General features: G+C 37.2%; 2 protein-coding genes across 5 annotated transcripts in view; both read right to left on the bottom strand.

Annotated features, from left to right (window-relative positions):
- The window catches only part of CLCC1 (chloride channel CLIC like 1), a 34,659-nt gene extending 33,620 nt beyond the window's left edge, over positions 1–1,039 (bottom strand). Inside the window, exon 1 of the mRNA XM_070746406.1 lies at positions 947–1,039. Coding sequence (XP_070602507.1) covers positions 947–1,003 — 57 coding nt within the window. The 5' untranslated portion in view covers positions 1,004–1,039. The remainder of the gene's footprint in view (positions 1–946) is intronic.
- Positions 1,040–3,168: 2,129 nt separating this feature from the next.
- WDR47 (WD repeat domain 47) overlaps positions 3,169–26,571 on the bottom strand; it is a 41,412-nt gene continuing 18,009 nt past the window's right edge. For 2 of the 4 annotated variants that reach the window (XM_070746403.1, XM_070746401.1), the window contains exons 5-16: positions 24,831–25,633; positions 22,118–22,244; positions 20,605–20,783; positions 20,192–20,422; positions 18,470–18,545; positions 14,600–14,760; positions 12,034–12,114; positions 9,571–9,740; positions 7,968–8,138; positions 7,571–7,702; positions 6,834–7,052; positions 3,169–4,590 (exon numbers count right to left, since the gene is read on the bottom strand). In XM_070746403.1, the coding sequence (XP_070602504.1) occupies positions 4,448–4,590; positions 6,834–7,052; positions 7,571–7,702; positions 7,968–8,138; positions 9,571–9,740; positions 12,034–12,114; positions 14,600–14,760; positions 18,470–18,545; positions 20,192–20,422; positions 20,605–20,783; positions 22,118–22,244; positions 24,831–25,633 (2,493 nt within the window). In that variant the 3' untranslated portion in view covers positions 3,169–4,447. The remainder of the gene's footprint in view (positions 4,591–6,833; positions 7,053–7,570; positions 7,703–7,967; positions 8,139–9,570; positions 9,741–12,033; positions 12,115–14,599; positions 14,761–18,469; positions 18,546–20,191; positions 20,423–20,604; positions 20,784–22,117; positions 22,245–24,830; positions 25,634–26,571) is intronic. The other 2 variants (XM_070746405.1, XM_070746404.1) reach the window with 1 other exon arrangement.

The raw sequence follows: 26,571 nt of genomic DNA, 5'->3' as shown, positions 1-26,571 counted from the left end.
TTAGTAACACGGTTGCTAAGTGAATCTGGCTTCCCCACTGACTTTGCTTGGAAGAAGATTGCAAAAAAAGTGATCACAGGACCCCAAGCCACCACAAACCGTCATAAATATGAGTCAGGTTGCCAAGCGACCAAATTTGGATCGCATTAGGTAAGTGCACTGGTGTGCCTTTCGTCCCCTGTCCAATTGTCTTTCCTTTCTCTCACTTATCATATTTATTTTCTTTCTTTCATATATCCTCTCCTCTAAGTTCACTTTACCCTTATATATATTACTACATGTCTATTTTTCTTCCTATGTATTTGTGTATTGGACAAATGAATAAATAAATAAAATAAATACTTAGGACGCTGCAACCGCCCTAAAGTGTGAAAAGCGGTGATAAATCACTTTTTTTTCAGTGCCTTTGAAGGGTCACTAAACGAACCTTTGTAAATCGACGATTCCTTGTACTCTTAATATGCATCTAATATATGTAGTATTACTTTTCATTATTACGATGACCTAAAGCCATAGATACGAAGAGGGAAAAGGGAAGCGTGCAGCAACCGCAGGAAATACATGCAGCGCGCCTGACTGCAGATCATGGGAAATCCTCCGTACGTTTCCCCTCCACAAAAATCATACGAATCCCCGAAAAAAATCTGCCGCGCGCCACGCAAGCAGGCTCATTTTAAAAGCTAAAGCTCCTATCCGGGGCCGGGAAAACCTGCAGACAATTCCCAGCGGGACGTGTTTTCCCTCAAAAAGGACCGCAAAGGCGCGCGCACACACTCGCAAGAGGGGTGACGGGGGGGCAGCCTCACTCGGGGGCGCGTCCCCCGAGAGTGCGGAGGGCTCCGCTTATCCCTCGTCTTTCCTTCCCCGACCCCCGACCGTGGCCTCAGCCCGCCCAGCTCCCTCGCCCGCCTTCCTGCCGCCACTGTTTTCTCTCCGCCGGTTTTACCCAAAACACTTCTGTCTGGCGGAGGTGGGAGCGTCGTCGCCCGTCGCGTTGAGTCATCTGAACTGCGGACCCTGATGAGGCGGACGCCCAAGCGTTGCATTTCGGGAAATATAAATATGTCAGCTTGCGGAACTAGGGAGGCTGCCGAGCAAAGCTTCTGAGTTATCTCAAATGTTTTGTGCTCTCGGTCCCGACTTGTGACAGAACAAGATAGACAGGGACTACCGTCGACATCACAGGAGGGCTGCTTTGCGACCTCGCTTTTGGAGAGCTTGGGAGGAAGTTGCTACCTCGCTGATTATGATTATGATTATTATTTATTAGATTTGTATGCCGCCCCTCTCCGCAGACTCGGAGCGGCTCACCACAACAAAACAGTACAAATCCAATTATTAAAACAATTTAAAATTTAAATTTAAAACCCTTAATATAAAAACAATCATACTAGGGAGAAATGACTGGGGAAAGTTTAATATTTATTTATATTAATATTTATAAATATAAAACATGGAGAATTCATGTTCCTCCCCCTGATATTTAATATTTATACATATTAAATATCGGGGAGAAACATGGATTCCCTCCCCCCCCCCTTTTTACAGTCTTATGCTTTTGACATGAGAATAGGTTTCTTAATTAAGAGGTTTTTAAGGATTACAGCACATTCCGGATTCTACAGAGTCCTTAATCTTTATGGCTGAAATCATTTTGAGACCACGCTTGTTCTTTTGTCCTATGTATGTATATAGCACATCAACCTGGAATTAGGGTCTACAGTATTTTAAAAGAATCTACTTAAAGAGAATATGCCTCATGGAATGTTAGTCCAAAGAAGGGTGCAAAATTCCTTCCTTTACTATTATTTTTTCAATTTGTTTGTGCTTTTGAATTAGAATTGGCCTAGGCAACTGCCCAGACAAGTCTGCATTTTTCTTGGCAGGAGTTTTGGAAGTGGTTTATCATTGCCTGCTTGCTAGGGTGGAGCTATATCTGAGGGCACACTAGGCATTGCCCTGTCAGCACCAGTGGGCAGCTGATTTTTGGCCTTCCAGGCATGGGGGAGGCAGTTTTCACTCACTCCAGGAAACCCTCCTGAAGCCTGGGGAGAGGAAAAAACAGCCCAGCAGGCCTATCGGAAGTTTGGAAATGAATTTTGGGTAGGCCCGTTGGACCCGTTTTTTGTCATCCATAGGCTTCAGGAAAGGCTGAATATCAGCTGGACAATGCATATGGGCAGGAAGGGGGGATTGTGCGTGCATGTGTAAGGGGAGGCAGTAGTGGGTTACAGCCAGTACGGCCCAATATGGCACCCCAGAAGGGAAAATGGAGCTGCACACACAGCTCCAGCTGACCAGTGGACGGGCATGTGCGTCGGCATGAGATTCAGCTTCTGTGCATGCACCCGAAGCCAAATCTTGCACGAGGATGCATGCGAGCAAGATTTCTATGATTTCCGCCATTTTTTTTGCTTCCGTGCATGCAGAAGCTGAATCTTGCAACGGTCAACAGGAGTATTCCGGTAGCGCCGGCAAAGAGGAACCTGCGCCTGGGGGGAGGGCATTGCATTAGGATGTGGGCACGTGTGCACATGCTATTGGGCACGCTGTTTTAGCACCCAAGCAAAAAAAGGTTTGCCATCACTGTGCTAGGGTAATGAGAGGGTGAAGGGCCAAGATCTTTCAGTTGTTTTTGTACCTAGGGAAGGATTAGAACTCATGATCTCCTGATTTCAAGCCTGGTGACTTAATTGCTATATTAATCTTGCTGTTTTTTACACAGGTGTTAAAAAATTCAGAGGGCTTTTAAATGAATACATAGATGACCACTGTCATTATACAGATGGATTTTACATTGCTGCTATTATTGTAAATCTTTATTCTGCTACTTTGGTTTTCATATATACTCAAGGATAAACCAAGAATTTTAGGTGCCAAAATGCACGTTCAAAATTAAACTTGGCTTTTTGGGGATGGGTTTATCTGTGAGTACAGTATATATGGTAGTTTTTAAAAGTGCAAATATTTCCAATATATATGCACAGATAAGCCCATCCAAGGATAAGCAGCCTTTGAATTTTTATTCAAAAAAATGTGTGTCACCCTTTCTGTGGGTAATGTGTTTCTCATGTTATTTTGGTAAAAATTTGATTATCAGCTTATTCATACATCTTCCTATATGCAAGTACATGGTAGTTGTTTCCATATGAAGGAAGAAAAAATATGTAGCTTCACTTTCTTTATTGAATTAAGTACATATACACTTCTATAGTAACCTCAACTTTTTTTTAATGACAGTTCAAAAAGATCTTGCTACAGTGCACAGCATATATTAAAACCAAGCCTTAAATTTTACTTCAAATAAATAATCCAAATATTTAAGAATTTAATTTAAAAGCAATATAAATGTACAATATGAAAATATAAAACAATACATGAACATAATACTCTAAATATAGAAATAAAATTGCAATTATATAGTCAGTGCAAGAAATTAAAAGTTCCAAATAAACTTCTGAACTGGGAAATAATTTAGTTTTAGATTATCATGCAGACATAGCATTTCAAGCCATGCTGTTGCCTTTAAATTTTGTATGGCATTCTATATACGCACAGGAGAAAATTCTGTGTAACCAGAGGATATTTTGAAACATTTTACTGTAGTGTTTTGCAATGCTGAGGAATGGGCAATTTAATATATTAATTTTTTTTTCAACAATGCAATTAGTAATTACAGCAACTTCAGAAAAAAATCCCAACTGCATACACAATACTTTCACATATGTGCCTCTGTAGGAAGGATTATAGCCACTCATATCATGTACCAACCACACCTAATAGTGTGCTTGCTTTCCTACATTATACAGAGGTATTTTGTTGCATTCGCATTCAGTAATGGTAATGTCTCTTCACACCAATGCTTTTTCTACCTAAAGTTTGAATTTTGAACATAATCTAACTACAGCCTCAAACTGAGAATCATTTCATACATCTCAATAGTTACTATGATCAAGATTCAGCTCCTCTTTAACCATCTTTAGAATTCATAATTATATGTATTAAATGAAACTTTGATGGGTAAAGTTTTGGACCACTAATTAAGATAGATGTAAACAACATTGTACAGCATGGCATAACAAGACTTATTTGTGTGGATGCTATAACATTGCATGTGAATTTCCTTGAAATCTAATTCAAACTGATTTTTTAAAAAATATTGTCACTGAGACAAAGACCAGGGAATGCAAATAACACAAAGTGTAAACACATAAATAAATTTAACTTTTGAAGTGCACATTGACTTTGCAAGAGCTCTTGTAACAAACCTCAGCAACAAGACTACAGTGGGTCGTAGCAGCATGAGATCACATGGAAAGCACTGAAAAATAATAATCCACACCAACACACCAACATCTCATAACAACCAAGTTTCTGTGGGATGCATCTTGCTCAAATGCTGCTTTTTTTATAGACACTCCAGTTGTCTTGTGGATCTGTGCTCTATTCATACGTTATAACTCCAGAGTTTGACAGTTCTGTCAGCAGAAGATGATAAGAAGGAAAGATCCTGTGTGTGCCACCTGCACTGAATCACTTTGTCCTTATGTTCCCCTACTACCATAGTTGGTAGCTGCTTAGTAAGATCACCTATGAAAAATAATTAGAATAAATATTGCTTAAAAGATGTCTGCGCAGCACCGCCATTTACGTTATCTTTGCACATAAACTTTATTAATACTATTTAGTTTAAGATCGTTAAAGCTGTACTCTGAAACAGATCAGATGGATTATGCTTTCCACTCCCTCTATCTATTACAGAACAGGTAATTCAATACCTAGCTCTTCAAAAATAAGTGATAAATTATGCTATCTAAATACATACTTTTTCAATCTCAGAAGTTACCAGCAAATCATGAAAAAATATAATGGATTGCAATTAAATTACATTTAAAATTACATAGTATATGGTTAATTCAATAATTTGTATGATGTTAAATAATGTTTCAGAAATAAAAAAAATACGCTACATAGTACCAAACAAAAGAGAAAATACAAATAAAGATTTTAATTGTTACAGAAACTGTCTACATCTACAACCAACTTAATTCTACTTAAATCTACAGCCTACTTAAAGGAGTTTATATTAAAATCAATTAACTGGAACCAAACTTTTCCAGAAATCATTAGCAATTCTACTATTGAGTTCCAGAAATTAAAGGAGACAGATATAGTTTGCCATAATGGCACATCTTGTTTTATATAAGGACCAGAGTTAAAGGCCCTCGACAGTCAGGATTCAGACCCGGCTACAACAAGGAAACTGCTTTGGTCGAACTGATGGATTATCTCTGGCAGGCCCGGGATAGGGGTTTATCCTCTATCCTGGTGCTCCTTGACCTCTCAGCGGCTTTTGATACCATCAACCATGATATCCTTCTGCACCAACTGGAGGGGTTGGGAGTGGGAGGCACCATCCTATGGTGGTTCTCCTACCTCTCTGGTTGGTCGTAGTTGGTGTTAGTGGGGGGTCAGAGGTTGATTCCTAGGTCACTCCCCTGTGGAGCTCCTCAGGGATCAGTCCTCTCCCCCCTGCTGTTTAAAATCTATGTGAAACCGCTGGGTGAGATCATACAAGGGCATGGGATGATATTCAGCTATACATCACCCCGGGTCTACTCAGTGAAGCAGTGGAAGTAATGTGCTGGTGTCTGGTAGCTGTCAGGATCTGGATGGGTGTCAACAGGCTCAAACTCAATCCTGACAAGACGGAGTAACTATGGGTATTGCCTCCCAGGGACATGTCCATCTGTCCATCCATTACCCGGGGGGAGATTGTTGACCCATTCAGAGAGGGTTCGCAACTTGGGCATCGGCATCCCCCTCGATCCACAGCTCACTTTAGAACATCATCTTTTGGCTGTGGCGAGGAGGGCATTTGCCCAGGTTCGCCTGGTATACCAGTTGCGGCCCTATTTGGCAGGGAGTCTTTGCTCATGGTCACTCATGCCCTTATCACCTCAAGGTTTGACTACTGCAATGCTCCCTACATGGGGCTACCTTTGAAGAGTGTTCGGAAACTTTAAATCGTCCAAAATGCAGCCGCACGAGCAGTTATGGGCCTTCCAAGACATACCCATATTTCTCCACCACTCTGCGGACTGCATTGGTTGCCGATTAGTTTCCGGACACAGTTCAAAGTGTTGGTTATGACCTTGAAATCTCTACATGGCATCGGCCCAGATTACCTCCGAGACCGCCTTCTGCTGCATGAATCCCAGCGTCCAGTCAGGTCCCACAGAGTCAGCCTTCTCTAGGTCCCCTCAACCAGGCAATGTCGTTTGGCAGGGCCTAGAGGAAGACTCTTCTCTGTGGGGGCTCTGGCCTTCTGGAATCAGCTCCCCCCGGATATTCGCACTGCCCCCACTTTCCTCGCCTTCTGTAAAAGCTTAAAGACCTATTTATTCCGCCAGGCTTGGGGCCATTAGATCCTAGCCCCCTGACCGACGAGTGTATTAGTATGTTTTGTTGAGTGAATGGTGATGAATGTTATTAAATCATATTAGAGCTATTTATAATCTTTTTAGCCATATTTATTGGATTTTTAGATGTATTTGTTACATTGTCTCTGATATGCTGTGTGCCGCCCCGAGTCCTCAGAGAGGGGTGGCATACAAATCCAATTAATAAAATAATAAATAAAATAAATAAATTTGGTACAATGATTAAGGTGCTGACATAGTAACCAAGAGACTTAATACTAGCTCCACCTTAGGTATGAAAGCTGTGATTCTGGACCAATTACTATCAAAAATATAAACTTACGAAGTTGACCTAAAGATAGAGATGGGGAGCATTTCTGCTATTTAGAAATTGTTCAGAAGTGAAATTACCTTGCAAGTCTGTGACTTTTATTTTCATGTCATATGATCCTGTGAGAAGATAATGAGCCCCGGGGGAGAAGCGAACAGAGCGGACATCACTGGAATGAGGATGATAACTTTGAACCATCCGCCCACCACGAATATCATAAAGCATACAACTGGAATCTTCCTGTCCAGTAGCTAGAAGGCGACCACTAGGATCTACAGCTACAGATGCAACAGCACTGCCTGAAAGAAAAGAACCCATTATGTACTATGTACTCTCAACCTAGTTTCAAATTAAAATTCTAATGTAGATTTTCTAAAATACTCATCAAAACATCAGATGCATTTAACAATCATATTATTGTTAACATATGATCAACTGCACGATAAGGTAAGATCTGATTCTGTCTTTGCAAGTTTGATAAAACCAGGAACATTTGACTGATTTGAGAATGCTAAACATGCTTGTCAATAAAAACATGTATCAGTAAAAAATTTAAATAAGTTATTTTACATCTTAAAGGCCTTTTGTGAGACTGGAATACTGATAATTAAATATACAATTTACAAAGCAAACATCCCTTATAATTATTTGAAATGTCCCTCTAATAATAGTGTTAGATGTCTAACAAAAGATTACCAGTATTTACTCAAAGTTATGAAGAAGCTATTCCTTTACAATAACAATCTCCATCTTCTGCACAATAAATATTTTGAACTACCACCGATAAGTGTTTTTAGGTCAATATCACTAAGCTTACCAGTTCCGTGAAATGTTGTCCCAACAACTCGGACACAACTTGGTACTCTGAGATCCCAGAATCTCACAGTCTTGTCTTGGGATCCAGATGCTATCATCCATCCACTCCATGTATAAAGTGCTAAAATGTGACCTGAATATAAGAGATATTAGTTTGTATTCACTGCAGTTTTTAAAAAAGCTATTAACACCTATAGCAATAGCATTTAGACTTGTATACCACTTCATACGGCTCTAAGCGGTTTAATTAAGAAATACCGTAGTTACTTTAAGCCACCACAAGGGAGACAATAAGAGATAATTGTAGCTTTTTATGTTTTTAATGTACAATATGCATTTTAAACTTTTCATAAAGCAAAGACTGTAAAACTAATGATTCTGATGAGCTGTTAACATACCAGTATGGCCACTCAAAGCATGGAGACCTTGCCCTCGCTGGCAGTCTGTGGTATAAATATTACAGTCACCAGCTCCAGCACTTATTAAAATGGCACCACCGCTTTCAGGACCTTCCATAAAAGCTAGATCTCTAATAGTTCCATCATGCATGCTAAATTCCAGATCTGGCCCTAAAAGCATTAAAACAGGAAAAATATAAACAAGTACATTTTTAATACAGAATAGGTTTACTAACCATTTAAGAAATTTTATGATACAATGTATAAATAAGCAAAAGCTTGGTTTTGAAAGCTGAAAAACAAATAGACCTACTAAAATTCTTCAAAATATATATTTACTGTGGTTTAGCAAACGTCAGCCCGGGAAGGATTTGGTTTTGAAAAGGACTCTATCTGACTTACCTGGTAGCACAGCAGGAATCTGTATAAACATTTAATTAGTTGGAAAAATATGTTTTTTTTCCCCAACAGTGGGCTTCATGTTGTGCTGGAGCAAAATTTATACAGAGACATTCAAGGTAATTAAAATGGAGTTCTGATTATATTGTTTTTTAAGAGAGTAATGTTAGTACTATGTACAAAACAGTTGCATTTGCAATATATAAAGAAGCAAACAATGAATGTTTGTATGTATTGAAGTACTATAGCTTTAAGAGGTGGTGTTGCAAATTACCATAAGGAGCCAGAAAGCATGATTCTCCCTATTCTCTCTGTTCTTTCTGCTGATTCACTGAGACTGATGTATATGTTCTGTGATAGTTTGATGTATTTGTAAGCTGTAATGTATTTTTGATATGTAAGACAAAGACAGAGTTGTAATTGTGTTGACTGCTATTTCTAAAGTAAACACTATTTTATACACTTTAACGTATCTGTCTTGTATGACTGAATAATTACTCATATTTCGTGGGTATCTGCTGGAATTCCATGTTTTTGTTTATGTTTGTTTATGTTTATTTAGATTTGTATGCCGCCCCTCTCCGAAGACTCGGGGCGGCTAACAACAATAAAAAACAATGTAACAAATCTAATATTAAAAAGTAATCTAAAAAACCCCAATTTAAGAAACCAATCATACCAACAAACATACCATGTATAAATTCTATAAGCCTAGGGGGAAGGGAGAAAAAAATTTCAATTCCCCCATGCCTGATGACAGAGGTGGGTTTTAAGGAGCTTGCGAAAGGCAAGGAGGGTGGGGGCAACTCTGATATCTGGGGGGAGCTGGTTCCAGAGGGTCGGGGCCGCCACAGAGAAGGCTCTTCTCCTGGGTCCCGCCAAATGACATTGTTTTTTCTCTATGTAGGTCCTTGATAACTCAAGGGTTCTGCACATTCCTTAACAAGTCCAATTGCAGAAAATAGCAATGGAATCTCTCAATAACTTAAAGAGAAATTGATTCTATTACAATTTAGGAAGGGATAAATTCAGACAGAAAGACGCTATTCAGAATTAGGATCAACGACTCCCTCTGAAAATGTTTCAAATTGACTGGAATAACTAGTTTTGACTCAGTTATGTTATTCGCAAGAACTACAGTATTTTGTTTTTCTTCTATCACCAGTGTTCAGATTTATTAACATTTATAATTGCTTGCACTTACCAGTGGCATTACAGGTATCTGCATTGAAAGGCAGCACTTTAACATATTTGTCATTGGAACCGGTAGCCAGCAACTGTCCACAGGGGCTCCACGCTACACAATAGATCGATCCCTTGTGATGTTTGTTTCTTTTGAAACGTACGACGGGTTGTTTAGGAGTGCTATTACCACTAAAAACATTATAAAGATTATTACATTCTTCGCTCTGTGTCTCTATATGCATCTATACATATGTGTGAACAAATAAAGCCAACTAACAATAGTTTTTGACTTAATAAGAATTTTGTAAGAGAGTAATTATTTTCATCAAAATAATTTTAAATGGTTTAAATACATTTAAGGTATTAGGAAATACATCACAAGAGAATTCTTAAATATAAAACTAATATAAATAGAGGTGTATTTGATCATTGAGTTGAAACTATTTAATTTTCAGTGAATATGAAAACAAAGTTGTATATTTAAACATTGATATGACTATTGCAAGCACCTCTATATAATAATAATAATAATAATTTATTAAATGTATATTCTGTCTGTTTTAAAAAAGAAAAAGAAAAAAATCCCCACCATCATTTATATCTAGCTTTTTTGATATGTCATGAAAGAATATGTTGGAATTAGAAGAATTTTATTTGCAATTTCTTTCTCACATTCTATAATCTAAATCAACAATATATAGTACTATGTATATCCATTAAGAAATAAATCTCAAAAAGATCAGTGATGAATCAGTGATGTAAAATTATATTTTACGCTACAAGATCCATGTCTTTGTGTGTCTTATAGATTTACAATAATTGGAAGGGAGGCACTACTAAAATAATTGGGGAAGCAATATATAAAATGGATGTTTCATTGCTTTCCTGCTGTAATTCCAAATTGTTGCTGAAATTTTTAATAATTCCAAATAAAAGGCTATTTGCCTCAAAATAAAAAGTGGAGATGGGGAATCTTGGCAAGAAATTATTGATCTTTGTCTTTTGCAATTTGGGATTTATTAGCTATGCCTTAAAAATCTTGCATCTTACCTAGGCTGGCTTTTAAACTAAAACATTTCAATTTTTTTAACCTTATTTTCACATCAATATATCTACATTAGAACCACATTAGAGTAAACTTTGAAATAATTTATATATTCCTAGCTCTTGTTCTGCATTTCAGCAAAATATATGTGTGTACTGTATCACTTCCCTATAAAACATGACTGAATCAATTTTATTTTTAAAAAAATAACAATGTTTTTCCCCAAAAGCTCTATGGAATCCAAATCTTGAACACTGGGCTAATGCAGGGCAGGAATTCTTTGGTTTCCCAAATGTTCAGGAACTAATGTCATATTAGTGTTTTCACTTATAACATCCACTTCCAGGAATCAAAAATTTTCTGCATCTAAGCAGAATAGTAGGGCTTATAGAGTAAATCTGTCTTGCTAATGCAAATCAATCTAGAGTCATGGTACTTCCTGATCTATTACAACTCATCCACAGTTCAATCAATAAAAAGAGATTTACTTTCTGCTTCTACATTATGTTTGTACAACTTGCTGAATTAGGAATTAAATGATTCTACTCTTTGAAATAAAATCCACTACCTAGCTATAAAATCCAACTCCTTTGTGGAAGCTGTTTCTGGGATTTTTTTGGAATGGACAAGTTCTATTTTGTGAGAGAACTTTTCCATAGCTGCCCTTTCCTTTGACAGCATCCTGTACCACCATCATATTCAGAGAACAAAACAACAAATATATTTATTTATTTATAGTTAAACTATATGCAACAGAACATATCCACTTCTTAACATTATAGGAGCAAAAATTAATTTATACGATTGCGCTGTCCAATTTTTTTTGCAGTCTATACAGTTAAAATGGAAAGACTAACATTTATTTTCTTGAGCCACTTCTAATATATTTGAGACAGTGAAGGCAAAGTATTATATGCCAAAACAAATATATATGCAATTTAACCATATGCAGATACAATGGCTCTTAACTGTAATGCTAATGAAAGTGTAATAATGCCTAGCATTATTTTCTTTTTCCATACAAGCATAACCATAACCATAACCAATACGGTCCCAAGGAAAGATACATTTGACAATACAGGTAGCGGTAAAATGTATATATGTAAACAATGTATATAAACATAACGTTGTAATGTTACCACTCGGCTGTACATCTGAGCAAATAAAAGAGGATGCTAATATGGCAATGGAGAGCTAATATAATCAAGACAGTTTTAAAGTAGCATTAAAAACAAAAAGAATCATGATACAGAAGCTGAAAAATGTAGTGGTGTATTAAGTTATAAAACGTGGAGGAAAAACAGCTCAAATATATAGAGAAGGCAGCGTATTTAGATGTGGGAAAGCACATAATGGAAAAGCTGAAAGAAACCTCCCCCCCCCCCCCCCCAATGAACTAAAGATTCCAAAGTGTAGGTAAATAAATATACTAGTTACTTTGTTGTCATCTTTACAGAAGAAGAGAGCGCAGATCTGCCTAAGTCAAATACGAGTTTTTGAGGAACAGCAGTGGAGGAGCTAAACAACATATAAGCAAATAGTTACAAAGAGACTAGGAACACACTTCACAAGATATCCTATGAGAGTTAATACACTTATGACTTTTTCAGTTTCACATGGTGAAAGCGGGCTTGTGATGAGTCACACAAAAACACACACTGGGGAAATATTTTATACAGCAAACTGGCAACTAATTGAAGAAGCAGCAAGTCATGCTATCTAAGGCACAGTCAGTATTGGGTCCCTTTGCCATGCTTGGCAGCCACACAGGACAATGGAGTTTGAAGAAACTCAATGAGAATGATGGAATCATTGAACCAATTAAAAATTACCTTTCTTTCTAAATTTCTTACTTTATAGAAAGATACAATAGAGAAATGAACCATGATTCCAAATACATTTTCAGTAGTCACAATGACTTTAATAGAACTACTTGTTCATTAAGGTCACCAATATAAAGCCTGCTATTGGTCATTTGTGCATGATAATTTAATTGTTGGTAGCAAAATTAGAAGAAAGATAGATAATAGATAGTCTTCATTTTCCGACTACAATTGGGACAGCGGCTCTCTCACTATGCAATACAATTATAAAGTGAAAGGTCAATCATTGCAGGTCATTAAGTGAAAAATCATGTTATTGCATCCTCCAACTTCCTGCTGGCTTCCCCACTGATTTTTTGGGAAGTTATAAAGTTATAAAGGCTACAAATGATGATAATGTGATCCTAGGATGCTGCAATTTTCATAAATGTGCAGTGGTTCACAAATGTCCAAATTGCAATCATGTAACTACAGGGATGCAACAGTTTTGAGGACTGCTTATAAGCCTTCATTTTCAGAGTGGTTATAACTTCAAACAGTTGCTGAATTAGTTGTTGATAAGTGAGGACTACTTATATTTTAACACCAATAAAATTAAGAAATGTAACCCATTTCATTCTTGGCCTAGGGATAAGATGAAGACAACTTTGTAGAAGTTCATTTTTTAATAAAAAGAGTTGCCAGAGAATTTTTTTATCACAGTTAGATACAAAGTAGAAATATGATATGCATTTTTCCCTGTCCCCGCCAGCAAAGGTGTATCAGAACATCTTGTGTCAGAACATCATGTTTGTCATGTTTCCTTATCCACTTTCCTATTTGAGGATCAAAAATTGTTGCACGAAAGCATGGGAGAGCCACTGCCTAATCCCTACCATGAGATACTTAATCAATTTACATTTTAAAATTAACTAATCAAATTCTTAGTTTCTGAACAAATAAGTAATGGACAGCTAACAAGTTGACTATGCCTTTTGGTTTATACAGTATTTTATAAATGTCTTGAAATAACAGGGAAACTGTATAGAAAATGTATATGAATCTTAGTGTGCTCAAAAATGTATTTCAATTTTTGGGGAAATGTTTATAAAATATAAACTGAAATAAAATAAAATGAGATGTACTTTAAACAATGCAACTAAATAGTAAGAATTCATTGTTATCAAATTTTCAAGTGCTTTTATTGATAAAGTTAAATTTTGATTTGTCTCAATCATTGAAATTCAATATACTGTAAATCACCTCACAGGATTGTTATTTAGGCTATTGTGTTAAAGAGTCATTTATATCATATTATTAAAATAAAGTATGAATTGATGGTTTTGATTACGGTATTTATTACTGGATACTAAAGTTATTTATCCAATTGGAAATTTTACTGAAAGTGTGTGTGTGTGTGTGTGTGTGTGTGTGTGTGTGTGTTTTGAGCTAATCTCCCAAAGAAAGACCAGAAAAAAAGATGTTTAGTCTGCTTCATCTAGCATCAACAACAACCTTAAGAAATTACAAATTTATACTAAAGTCATCTAGAAAGCCAGTTTGGGGGAATAGATAATTCCATTTTAGGCACAAAGCCAGGCCAACCACTTTCTCTTAAATGACTCTAGGGCACAAAAATAAAAAGCCCACAGCCTACAATCACCTACCTTCAAAGAGACTAAAATGCAATGTATCCTGTACTCTATATCTTTCAGTCCAGTGGTTCTCAACCTTTTCTTTACCACAAACTCCCTTTAATTGCCTTTTACGGCCACGGATCCCCTAAACTTAAATCAAGATTTAAATCATAACATTTCTTCAAGCCTTCATAGCACTCTTGTGACGACATCATGTCTCCTCCCAGAGGTTTGTGGACCACAGATTGAAAATCACTGGCCTAGTCAATGTGTTAATAAAAATCTCCCAAGGAAAAATGGACAAAATTGTACCAATACTTTGCTTAATGGAATTTCCAATTGCTACTGAAATGAAAAACTGAACCCAATTATGTTTTCTTGAGTGTGAAAAATAAATCTAAGTAAACTTGTGTATATAAAATACTTCAGATAATATTCTAGTGATATTTTTATATCAGTTAGTTAAAAATAAATGGTGAGAAAAGAGCAACAAAAAAGCAGAGCAAACATGGATGCAAGTATTACCTGGCAAGTGATGAGAAAAATCCAATACATTATTCGTACCTTGCGTCCGGGAGATCTGGATAGCCACAGACTCTCAGTGTTTTGGAATTGGAGCCAACAGCATAGAGAGTACCACTTGGATGAAAAGCCACAGCTCTGACAGCTTGTGTATCTTCTAGAGTATTGATACAAATGAACTGTTTTTTTGATTTGTCATCCTGCTGTATAAAAACAGTAATATAAATATGAACTTTATTTGTATTAGGAAACAAGTATAAAAATTAATGTTTTAAAAATTATATTTTTATTAAACATTTTTAAGGAATCAAAAAAGGCAAATGAGACATAAAAATAAAAAAACAAGGTGAACAAACAGGAAATGTCACAGAATTAAATGAGATTAGATAAGAATTTTTAATATTTCATTAGTTTTATATAACTGAGTATCTTGTATCATTTTAAAAACTGTAGATCACTGTGAAAATCCAGTTAGTATGTGAATATTAGTAGCAATAATTTAACTGTATAAATCCTTAAAATAAAAAAGTAATTTCTAGTAATTTGTGTTTGAAAAAGGAAAGCCTCATTGTATTTAACAGGTAATTCAAAATTAAATATTTCTGTTTAGATTAACTTTATTATAATTAAATTTATATTCAGGGAAATCTAAATTTTAGGTGTTTAACAAACATACAATTAAAATCTAAAAATGACTTTCAAATTAAATTAAATTGTTTTTATTTACTTTTCAAACATGAAGTTATTTTGGACACCAATACTCCATATGATTACCAATTCTTTTGCAGAGGAAAAAGTACATTCTAATAAATATATATATATATTGTAATAAGAACTATAAAAAACCTTTACAGCAGGTATCGTATACAAAAGTAGTTGTAATATTTAATCAAAATAGAAGATTAGAAAATAAACTCAGCTTTTAGAATCACAGTATTTTTGGAGTATAAGACGCACCTTAAAGAAGGAAAACTTGGGTGCGTCCTATTTATTTGTTTGCTTGTTTGTTTGTTTATTAGATTTATATGCCGCCCCTCTCTGTAGAATGTAGCCCCACCGAGCCACCCTCACCCTTTGGCTTCTGCCTCCTAGCAATTTGTCTCCTTGCAGCAAACAGCTAAGAGCCTGATTAGCACAAGCAACTGATTATCGGCCTTCCGACCATTAGTTGATTCAAGCTGCAGGCAGGTAGCAATAGGCAATGGCAATCCCTGCAGCATGGAACTATTAATTGTTTGTGCTAAAACTGAAAGTGAAACGCAAACTGCAAGGAGGGAAATTCCTGGGAGGCAGAGGCAGATTTTTATTTTTTGTGCTAATCAGGGTGTGCTGAAACTGACTGTTGTTTGCTGCAAGGAGGTAAGTCAATAAATATAAATGCCTATAGAATGTTCAAATTATTAGACTTATTTTTTAAAGACTGCTGTATTACTGTTCTTAACAAAATGAAGAAGCTTTTTAAAATAAATGCTTGATCTGAAGAGGCCAAGTGCTATTGTATCTTTTTTTAAATAGCAGAGAATAATTATATTATTCGTCCTCGGAGAGGAGCGGCATTCAAATCTAAATAATAATAATAATAATAATAACAACAACAACAACAACAATAATAATAATAATTTATTAGATTTCTTGGAGAGAATACTTTTTTCCTTGTTTGCCACCTCTAAAATCTAGGTGCATTTTATACTCTGCTGCATCTTATACTCAGAGAAATACAATAATTATAATACAACTAGGCTAAATCCTTCTGGATGTCGAGCTGCTGCTGTTGCCATGTAAAGGAAAAAAAATATGAAGCTACAAAGACATAGTTACAGTCGAACACAGGAAGAATTCAGTGGAAAACCTCAACAAAATAAAAAAATAAGTGATAAATAACACATTGATATCTCAGGCACCAGCTAATTGAAATGGATTGGAATTTGACACTTTCAGTCCAAAGTGCTTACTGCTTACTACTTAGGACATGAAAAACAAAGGAGCAGTTTTGTTTACATAATTAGATTGACTATATCAAGGACAATACTTGGGCACAATGCAATCAATGATCAAATAAGGTCAATTAGATTTCACAGACAATCATTTAATATAACAGGTCAACCATGTCAAGCTGTAAAATGTCCCTAGGAAAATATGAATCCTAGAGTGTCTTATTGTCCTAATGAGAAATCTATGTACTGGATAGGAAGGCATGATCTAGCTGGAACTTTGTAAGACTGGCTCCATGTTGGTAAAGAAACAAGACAACGTGTACATTCTGTCTTTATATTGAATATATGTTGAGTGATGTTGCATTAGAAAAGGGTGAGCACAGAAACTAGAGCAAGAAACATCACTGGAGCAAGAAACATCAATATTCTATGCTATACTGATGACATTATTTTGAAAGCTGAAAATGCAAATAATCTAGAAGCTAAATGGAAGTAAATAGGATACAAATACAAATAAATATTAAACTAAATAAAATTAAGTAATTAATTAAGACCAAGTTAATGACAACAGCTACAGTAACCAGCATTAATGATGAAGACACTGAAATAGAATAGTTTTCCTTTTTAGAATCAATCACCAACAGTAAAACCAAGAAATATGTCATAGATTGGTACTTGGTGTGGAGGGAAAACAATAAACAGCTTAGAAAATATTTTCGGATGCTGTGACAAGTCTAATACTACAAAGATCAGACTCATGCAGCCAAAGATTTCCTTGTGACATTCTGTAGAAGCAAAAGTTGGATTTTGAAAAAAAAACCAAGATAGAATATTTCTATCTTTTGTTGGTAATAGAGAAGACTGTTAAGAATGGTGTGGATAGCCCACAAAAATAAATGAATGGACTATGAAACTAAATGAGAGACACAAACGGCTAGACTCAAATTACTTATTTTAGATGTACAGTGGTACCTCATCTTACAAATGCCTCTTCTAACGAACTTTTCAAGATACGAACCCGGTGTTCAAGATTTTTTTGCCTTTTCTTCCGAACTATTTTCACCACACGAACCCAAGCCGCTGCTGCTGGGATGGTGAAGGGGTTTCTTTATCCCCCCTTTTTTGAAGAAAGAAAAGGGAGGGGCGGCTTGGAAGGGGAAAGACTTTGCATTAACAAAAGTAGGAGAACAGCGTGCTTGCAGGCACTGAAAGGGTGTCTTTTGAAGAAAGAAAAGGGAGGGGCGGCTTGGAGGGGGAAAGACTTTGCAGAGAACAGCAAAGGGTGTCTTTTGAAGAAAGAAAAGGGAGGGGCGGCTTGGAGGGGGAAAGACTTTGCAGAGAACAGCGTGCTTGCAGAGGCACTGAAAGGGTGTCTTTTGAAGAAAGAAAAGGGAGGGGCACCCCCCTTGCCTTTCTTCCTTCCCACTCACCTTTTAGCCTAGCATTGCTTCTTCCACCCGCCCCCTTTAGCTGCTCCTCCCTGCCCTCTGTTCGCCTCCCTTCTAAAGTTTGGGATTTTCCTGAAGGATTTGCACACATTATTTGCTTTTACATTGATTCCTATGGGAAACATTGTTTCGTCTTACGAACTTTTCACCTTACGAACCTCCTCCTGGAACCAATTAAATTCGTATCATGAGGTACCACTGTATTTTATACAAAGACCCATCTATCTTGAGAAGTCCATAATACTAAGAAACATGAAAAGAAAAAGAAAACAATCAGCTGCAAGGTGGATTCAATTATAGTAACTTTAAGTACACCAATGACGTAGCTGAAGGGTCAGGATCGGAACAGATCATCTTAGAAAATGTATGTCTATGTGGTTGCTAACAACCAACACTGATTCAATGGCACAATTAATCAATACATCATTATTTATAAACAACTTTTAAATATTTTCATAAATGCCAAGACAATAGCAGATTTCAAGGTATAGTCTGAAAAGTTGAATGTGAGAAAAGATCTAAAATCCTACCTCATCACTTCTTGGTTTTCTTACACTCCCTGAAGAATCTTCATGTTGTGCCTGAATGGCAGCTTGGTCTGGCATACTGTTTAAATGCACAAAATTAAATCCGACAAAGTGAGATAAATACATTTTTATCTTTTTAAAAATTTTGAGACCAGAAACACAATCCATTCTAATATAATTGAAATGAAAGAGGCTCACAACACTAGAAGACTGATAGAAGATTTATTGAAATATTTGCATAACATGTTTTTTAAATTAACTTTCATTATTACACCCAAATTCCTGCAGACCACTTTCAATAAAATCCTATATTGAAGTCCCTTGTTTTGTTCTAACTTCCTTTGTCCTTCTGCTGCTGTCCTCCCTTTTTTTTTTGTACTTTTGTTTTAAACTTCATATATAATTTTTCCGCAGTGAACTCAACTTCTTTTTAGATTTAACAGGGTCTTCTCCCCAAAGTGAAAGTCATGCACATTTTGCAATCAATAATTCTAAAAGTGCGCAGGAATAGCTTGATAGCCTTCAGGAATTTGAGGTATTTTACTATTCAGCTAGAATTACGCTTAAATTAGAATTGGGATTTTTGTGTCTTTAGAGTCTGTTGATAATAAACTTATATGTCCCCAATAAAAACAGAAATCCCACATCAGATCCTTGTGGACTGAACTGGAAACATATGCCACTGATCTAATTTTGATGAATCCACATGCATTATAATCTTGAGAGTGGACCTCAATATAGACTGGGTCATAATAAAGATACTAAATCCAACTTTGAAGACAGTATTATTCAAATAAACAAACAAACAAATGCAATTTTCAGATTTCAGCCTAACTCAAACAGCTATTAGATTAAATTTCCACATATTAAATGAGTTATTTGAGAGGAGACCTTCTCTCGTCTCTCAATCCTAGAAAGGAGACAATGGCAAACCACTTTTAAAATCTTGCCAAGAAACCTATAGGGCAGTGATGGCAAGCCTTTTTTCTTCGGGTGCCGAAAGAGGGTGTGTGGATGCTATCACGCATTTACGAGTGCCCACGCCCATAATTCAATGCCTGGGAAGGGCAAAAACAGCTTCCCCTACCCCCTGGAGACCAGAAATGGCCTGTTTCCCAACTTCTGGTCGGCCCAGTAGGCTCATGTTTCACCCTCCCCAGGCTCCAAAGGCTTCCCTGGAACCAAGGGAGGGTAAAAACGCCCTCTCCCATCCCCCTGGAGGATCTGGAAGACAAAAACGCCCTCCCACAGCCTCTGTGTGAACCAAAAATCAGCTGGCTGGCACACACATGCACACTGGAGCTGAGCTAGGGCAATGGCTTGCGTGCCAGCAGATATGGCTCTGCGTGCCACCTACGCACCCGTGCCATAGGTTCACCATCGCTGCTATAGGGAATTGACTATTCAGCCCCCAGGAATCAAAAACTGACTAAGGCACTCCTCACCCAAAGCACAGAGCCATGGTGGCACAGTGGTTAGAATGCAGTACTGCAGGCTACTTCTGCTAACTGCCAGCTGTCTGAAACTTGGCAGTTCGAATATCATCAGGCTCAAGGTTGACTCGGTCTTCCATCCTTCCAAGGTCAGTAAAATGAGGACCCAGATTGTTGGGGGTAATATGCTGACTTTGTAAAACGTTTAGAGAAGGTTGTAAAGCACTGTGAAATGGTATGTAAGTCTAAGTGCTATTGCCATTAACAGCAGCAAAAATATTTGTCTACTTACATCTGATTTCCATGGACAGGTGATTCTTCAAGAGATGGTATCTGATTACTGGAACCAAATTTTTGAGGTGTACTTGTGTTAATGTTTGCATTATCACCAGCTATTGTCTGACTAGAATTTGGAGGAATGGATACATTTCCCTTGGTCCCATTGCAATGCTGGTTTAGTGTCTGCACATCATTTCCCAGATTATCCATGCCCATGTTTAATTCACCCAACTTTTGGATAGACCTATAGGACATATAAAAATCTTATTTACTCATAAACTGCAAGAAGTAATCCAATCAGAAGGAAAATTACACTCAGCTTGAAATATATATTTTTGGCAACTGTTCATATTTAATGAATTGTCAAAATTATTGCTATTATTTTGTTATTTGGCAACCCAGAAGTGGAAAATCATTAAAGCCAACCTATTAAGAAATTGTTCTGTAAGATTCTGTTGTGCATCTGAACCATCTTCCTGATTAACTCCTCCTTCTAATAACATTTGTTGATACAATTGCCGTTGTTGTTCCTTTTGCTCTAAATGTTGTTGATATCGTAACCGCTGTCTATAATATTCTTGAAACTGTTCTGTTGAATCTCGAAGCTAAAACAGATTAAATAAAATCAAATGTTATGGAACATATCCATCATATTCTTATTAAAGTTATTTGCCATAACTTTTGAATTATTTTTTATATAACATATGAGAAACATTTGGTGATCTTTGTACAGAATCAGGATTTTTTTTAAAAATATCTTCACTATTGCAGGCTTCTATGCTTGGTAGATTCATCTTTAGACATAATTCAGGCTAGCTACCTGCCTCTCTTAGCTGGAAAGTTACTATTGCCTCATAAGCAGAGAAAGAAAGATAGGTAACTACTCTATTATATATTCCCATTGGACAAGTTCCTCCCCACTACTAAATTCACAGGCGCTTTCTTTTTGCCAAAATTAGGCAAGCTGTGCCATGCATGCCCTGTTAGCCAAAAGAAGTCACCTACGTATAATATTGCCCTAAGCACCACTCTCCCGCCCTAGGCATAAGGCTATTGCTATTCAGTTGGGTTTGGGGCTAAAAATAGATTTAAAAATAGGGAAAACATGATCATCAAATAATTGTACCATATAACTGCTCTGCACAAAGTGAAGGGAAAATGTTTAGCACAAACTCGTAAAGTTAAAATCTTGCTGAAGCAATTTTGGATTCTATATTCTATGTTCTTTATCCTTTACAGTTTGGCCGTCAAACTGTCTAATTGTTTATATTCATGTTATCCTCATGTTAACATATGCCACAAATGCTGAACTCAACTCAACTCAATTCACATAAATGTACTCTAATCAAATTTCTATAGAAAAGACCTAGTTCCTATTTCAATAAAGACTAGGCTAAATACTTTTTTATTTGGGGGATTTAATACAGAATCAGGATATTTTTTTTAAAATATCTTCACTATCGCAGGCTTCTATGCTTGGTAGATTCATGTGATTCTAAGGGCAGAAGAGCATCCCAAACATTTCAAGATGGGGTTGTAGAAAATAAGGAATAAATTACCTTGAAGGAAGGAGAAATACTGGGGACTACAACACCAAACAGTGGGAAAATCCTCTTAGTCATAGATTTGACTGTTTTAGAAAACAAACTTTTTCGGGTGACACATTTTCCCCTCTAAAGGTCCTGTAGACCTATTTAATCAATGGCACTAAAGACAAAATTTTAATTGTGAATAAAATTGAGTCTTTGTATAAATAAATGCATTTAATTGGCTGGAAAGGTGCTGCAGGAGGCCATCCAGACCATCTCATTTCCCCCTGCCCCCTGCAAGGCCCAACCACAGAGGACAACAATGCTGGCCCTAAAAGAAATCCAGTTTGACACCGCAGGCATAGACCAAAATATTCAGAAGTCCTTTATTTGAAAGTTTAAAAAAATACCTCATTTTTTTCTTGCTTGGTTGGTCCTTGATTCTGTGTTCCATTTGCTGGCTCTTTTTCTGGGAATGAATTCTGGTGTGTCATCTCATTGCCAGATGAATTATGGGAATCCACAGGAGTTTCACATCTTTTATGAATACAGAGACCAGAAACACGTTCTTGTTTTTTTAGAATTATTTTTTTTCTAAAATAGAGCTCAAATATTAGGATAAATGGATCGATTATATTTATTTATTTATTGGATTTGTATGCCACCCTTTTCTGAGGACTCGGGGCAGCTCACAACATAGCAAACAATATACAATGTACAAATTTAAAAATCCAACATTCTTCTTAAGAACCATTTTCTACTTAAGAACCTGAGCCCGCAAAAATTTCCCAGGAAATTTGAGAGCGGCACAAAGGCCCGGCCATTTTCCTGCCATTCCCCCTTGGTTTCTCTCTCTGGCGCAGTATATGGGAGGCAGCCTCGCGCCAGGTGTATGGGAGGCGCATGTTCCTCCTCACCGCCTCAGAGTCCCCCTTTTTTTTAAAGCCTTAAAGTTTTGGATTTTTTGTTTATTCCCCTCACCTCACCTTCTTCCTTCGGCAGTGAGTGTCCTCCTCCTCTTCTTCCTCCTCCTCCACCTCCCACACAAATTCTGAGCTTTTATTTCTTTCCTAATAGGTTTGCACGCATTATTTGCTTTTACATTGATTCCTATGGGGAAAAGTTGCTTCTACTTACAAACTTTTCTACTTAAGAACCTGGTCACAGAACGAATTAAGTTCTTAAGTAGAGGTATCGAAACCTCAGAAGAAAATGGTTAATACAGCTCGAATAATAACTTATGTCCAAATTTCTACCTCCACACAGGTATTGTGCTGAGCTAATATGATAGGTAGTTTTACACTACAGAGTGTGCAAATTAGATAAAGTATGTATATGTAAAATATGAGGTTGGAACTGGATAGCATTATCTCTCAGGACAACCATTAGGAGGTTTTCTTCTCTAGAAAACAGCAGCTAGATTGCCAACAGCCTCTGAAAGCGAAATGGAGATGACGCATGCAAGCAGCGGCAATCAGTTGCAGAAGCAGGCCGGAAAGACAAGGCAGGTGTTGCAGTGTCTGAGGCCTGGCTGCAACTATTCAAAGATAAGTAGTAGGGCAACTCCACCACCCCATCCCTAACCTAGCTTAATTTTTACCGATGCACCTGATCCCACCCCTGCAATCCAGAGTGGGCAGGATCTTAAGTAGCGCTTGATTTGGGCACATGTATAAAAAATCATTGTACCCAACCAAGGGCAAAGAAAGAAACATTTTTAACTTATTAGCTGTTAGCAAGTTAGCTATTATTTGTGAATTTTCTTCTGTACATATTAACATTTATATATAATATATGTCTTAATAGGACACATGCCACAGGAATATAATTTCCTACTTCAGTTGCCAACTGGCCCATTTTAAAGGCCAGGAAATCCTACTTTCAGTGTGATATTGATGGATGGGCAGCAGAACTTTAAAATTAGCTTTTTGGCAGTAAATTATATATGTATTTGTAGAGTCACCAGTCACTGATCTGCCATGAACTACATATAGGATTGCAACCAGGGGTGGTTCTAAGTTACCTCACTGCTGGTTCGCTTCCACCCATACTGTTTGGCTGCGTAGTGGCAAAAAATTCAAGCCCTAAACAAGATGACAATGCAAGCACAGTGCCAAAAACTTGGATTCTGTACATGCATAGAAGTAAAAAAACCCACCATAATTAAAAAATAATAATCAAAAAAATATGGCAGCACCCACGGACAGGCACCAAAGGAACTGGTTCAGAGATATTATCATGATATCACCAGTCGGTTGCTACCAGTTCATTTTCACCTGGGAGTAACCCACCTCTGATTGCAATATACTTCAGTATTTTGATGGGTTTATTGCAAAATTTTGTCTTTTAAAAACATATTACAGTGGTACCTCTACTTACGAACTTAATTCGTTCCATGACTAGGTTCTTAAGTAGAAAAGTTTGTAAGAAGAAGCAATTTCTCCCATAGGAATCAATGTAAAATCAAATAATGTGTGCGATTGGGAAAACCACAGGGAGGGTGGAGGCCCTGTTTCCTCCCAGGAGATTCCTAAGAGGCCCCACAGAGGCTTTTTCAGCCAGTTCATCACTTCGATTTTCACGTCATTGTCATCGGAAAAGTGTTTCCACCAAGGTGTTTCTTCATTTGAAATTCTGTACCCATTTTGTCACATGCTGTCTTGACATTACATCCTCTCCATAAACTGAAATGATTTTGCGATGAATTGCAGCAGCGTTCATGCCCTTAGTATTACAGCGTGCACTTCGCACTTGGCAGGAAACGGAATGAGGACACTCATCTCTGACCTTCACCACAATGCCAGTTGATGATCTACTGACCACTTGCACTGCTCGTTCTCTTCCGCAGGCTTCCTGCTACACAATAATAATACCAACTTCTCCCACAAACGTTCCCTGTGAGAGCTATGTGCCTTGTAACCTGACTTTCTGGATAACCCTTGTAATTAAACAACTATTTAATTTCTAAATTACTGATCATTATGCAGTGTCTCCTCTTACACTTATTAAACATTTATACAATCTTTTAGGAAAAAAAGAAAATTTAATGTTTATAATTATACTGTAAAACAACTTCAAATTCAGATTTCTTTGCATAAATATATAAAGTTGAGGATTGCTTACCGTTCAGGTGATTCTTCACAAATGCTATGGCAATCGGTAGTTTCCAACATTAAACTACGAGTAAGGTTCTGTACTCCTGGATAATGGAAGTTAGCAAAGGAGTGAGACATGGGAGATGTTTTTGTCCCAAGATCTGTGATACGTTTATCATGACCTGTTAACCCACAGGAGAGTCCATCCAATGCAGGATTTAAGGAACGGGTCATGTAAGCATCAGCGGATTGAGGCCGCCTCATGGGTGAGGACGGATAAGGAGAAAGTTTGCTGATGAGGGGTGTCAAAAGGTCAGCATAGGCAGCTTTTGTAGGTTTTAAAAGTTTGTCAACATGAATGTTAAGCATTTTTTGTTCAAAAGCGCAAGAGAAAACAGTAGAGGGCAGATTCTGAAGCCATGATAGCAAACTAAGATCCAAATCATCACATCCATTCCCGCATAAAAGGTCAATTCCGAGTAACACTTCACTCTCTGTAATTTCCTCTCCTGTTGCTTTACTCTGACAGAACTCAACACAACATTCATATAACAGCCCCTTCATCAGAAGCTGAAATAAACGATTATTGCTTGCTTTAAATCCAGCCTCACTTAGTTTTCTATCAGCAGGAATAAACTCTGCTACCATGATACAAGCCTCTTCAAAACAGTGAACTCGTGCGGTGCTGGGATTCCAGTCCTTGAATTCTGCATGGTTAGTCAGACGAGGCAATGTGAGTAGTAAACACAGTTTGCTATAATCTTCTTTACAAGGACAATATTCTTCTAGAGCATGTAGGCACTGCACAGCTTCCTGCATTGTAAATTCCAACTGCGTGGAGAAAACATTTTTGTTTATTTAAGGAAAAAAAGTCAATGCAATTAAACATAGCTGCAATTCATTTTCTCTGCTAAAGGTTGATCACACCAATACAATATAGTGCATTTTACTATGAAATCTAGTGGTATTTCTTTCTCATATACATTTTTAGACCAAGTTTAAAGCAACTTCTTAAGACATAATTTATAGGTCTGGTATTAAAACTGGACTACTTTTTAATGCAAAAGAGCATTACTTGTTTCCTTCAGTCCACATCAGTAGCAGGTTGCACCTGGTATGGTTGGGACTGGGGTTCCAGTAGTGGAAATGGAGATGTGCACATATCTCTGCCCCCTCGATGCGTGCCCGTGTGTGCCCATGTGAGATTCAGCATCTGCGCTTGCGCCAGAAGTGAAATCTCGCATGAGGACACTCTCTCGCTCATGATTCCGTCCATTTTTGGTGTTTTTTTGCTTCCATGTATACATGGAAGCAAAAATATTAGTGAAAATCACCGAAATATCGCTTGCATGTTCTCATTTGAGATTTGGCTTCCGGTGCATGCGCAGAAGCCAAATCTCGCATGAGATGCACCCACACGCCCACCACGCTGGTTTCCAGGAACATTCCGGGAGCGGCAAAAGGTAAGAACCCCTGCTTGGTCCACATATGTCATAGATGGTTGTCCCCAAATCCAATTAAAAACAATAAACAAAATTTTGATAGCAATAGGCACCTTGAGTGCAATTCCAAAACAACTGAAGCATCACTTGAATATCATTGGCATTGACAAACTCAAAATCAGTCAATTGCAAAAGGCAGCTTTACTTGGAATAGCCTTGTGGGAAGCTAGCTCACTCCCTGTGGTGCACCATGCTTAAGTATGAACTAAACGATAGTAAAGGCAGCGAAATAACTACTCTGTAGTTTTTTGTAGTCTCCTAGCTAAT

The sequence above is a fragment of the Erythrolamprus reginae genome, chromosome 3 (assembly GCF_031021105.1).
Source record: "Erythrolamprus reginae isolate rEryReg1 chromosome 3, rEryReg1.hap1, whole genome shotgun sequence".
Taxonomy (NCBI): Eukaryota; Metazoa; Chordata; class Lepidosauria; order Squamata; family Dipsadidae; genus Erythrolamprus; species Erythrolamprus reginae.
Note: the sequence above shows the minus strand (reverse complement) of the source record. Positions and strands in the feature narration are given on the sequence as shown.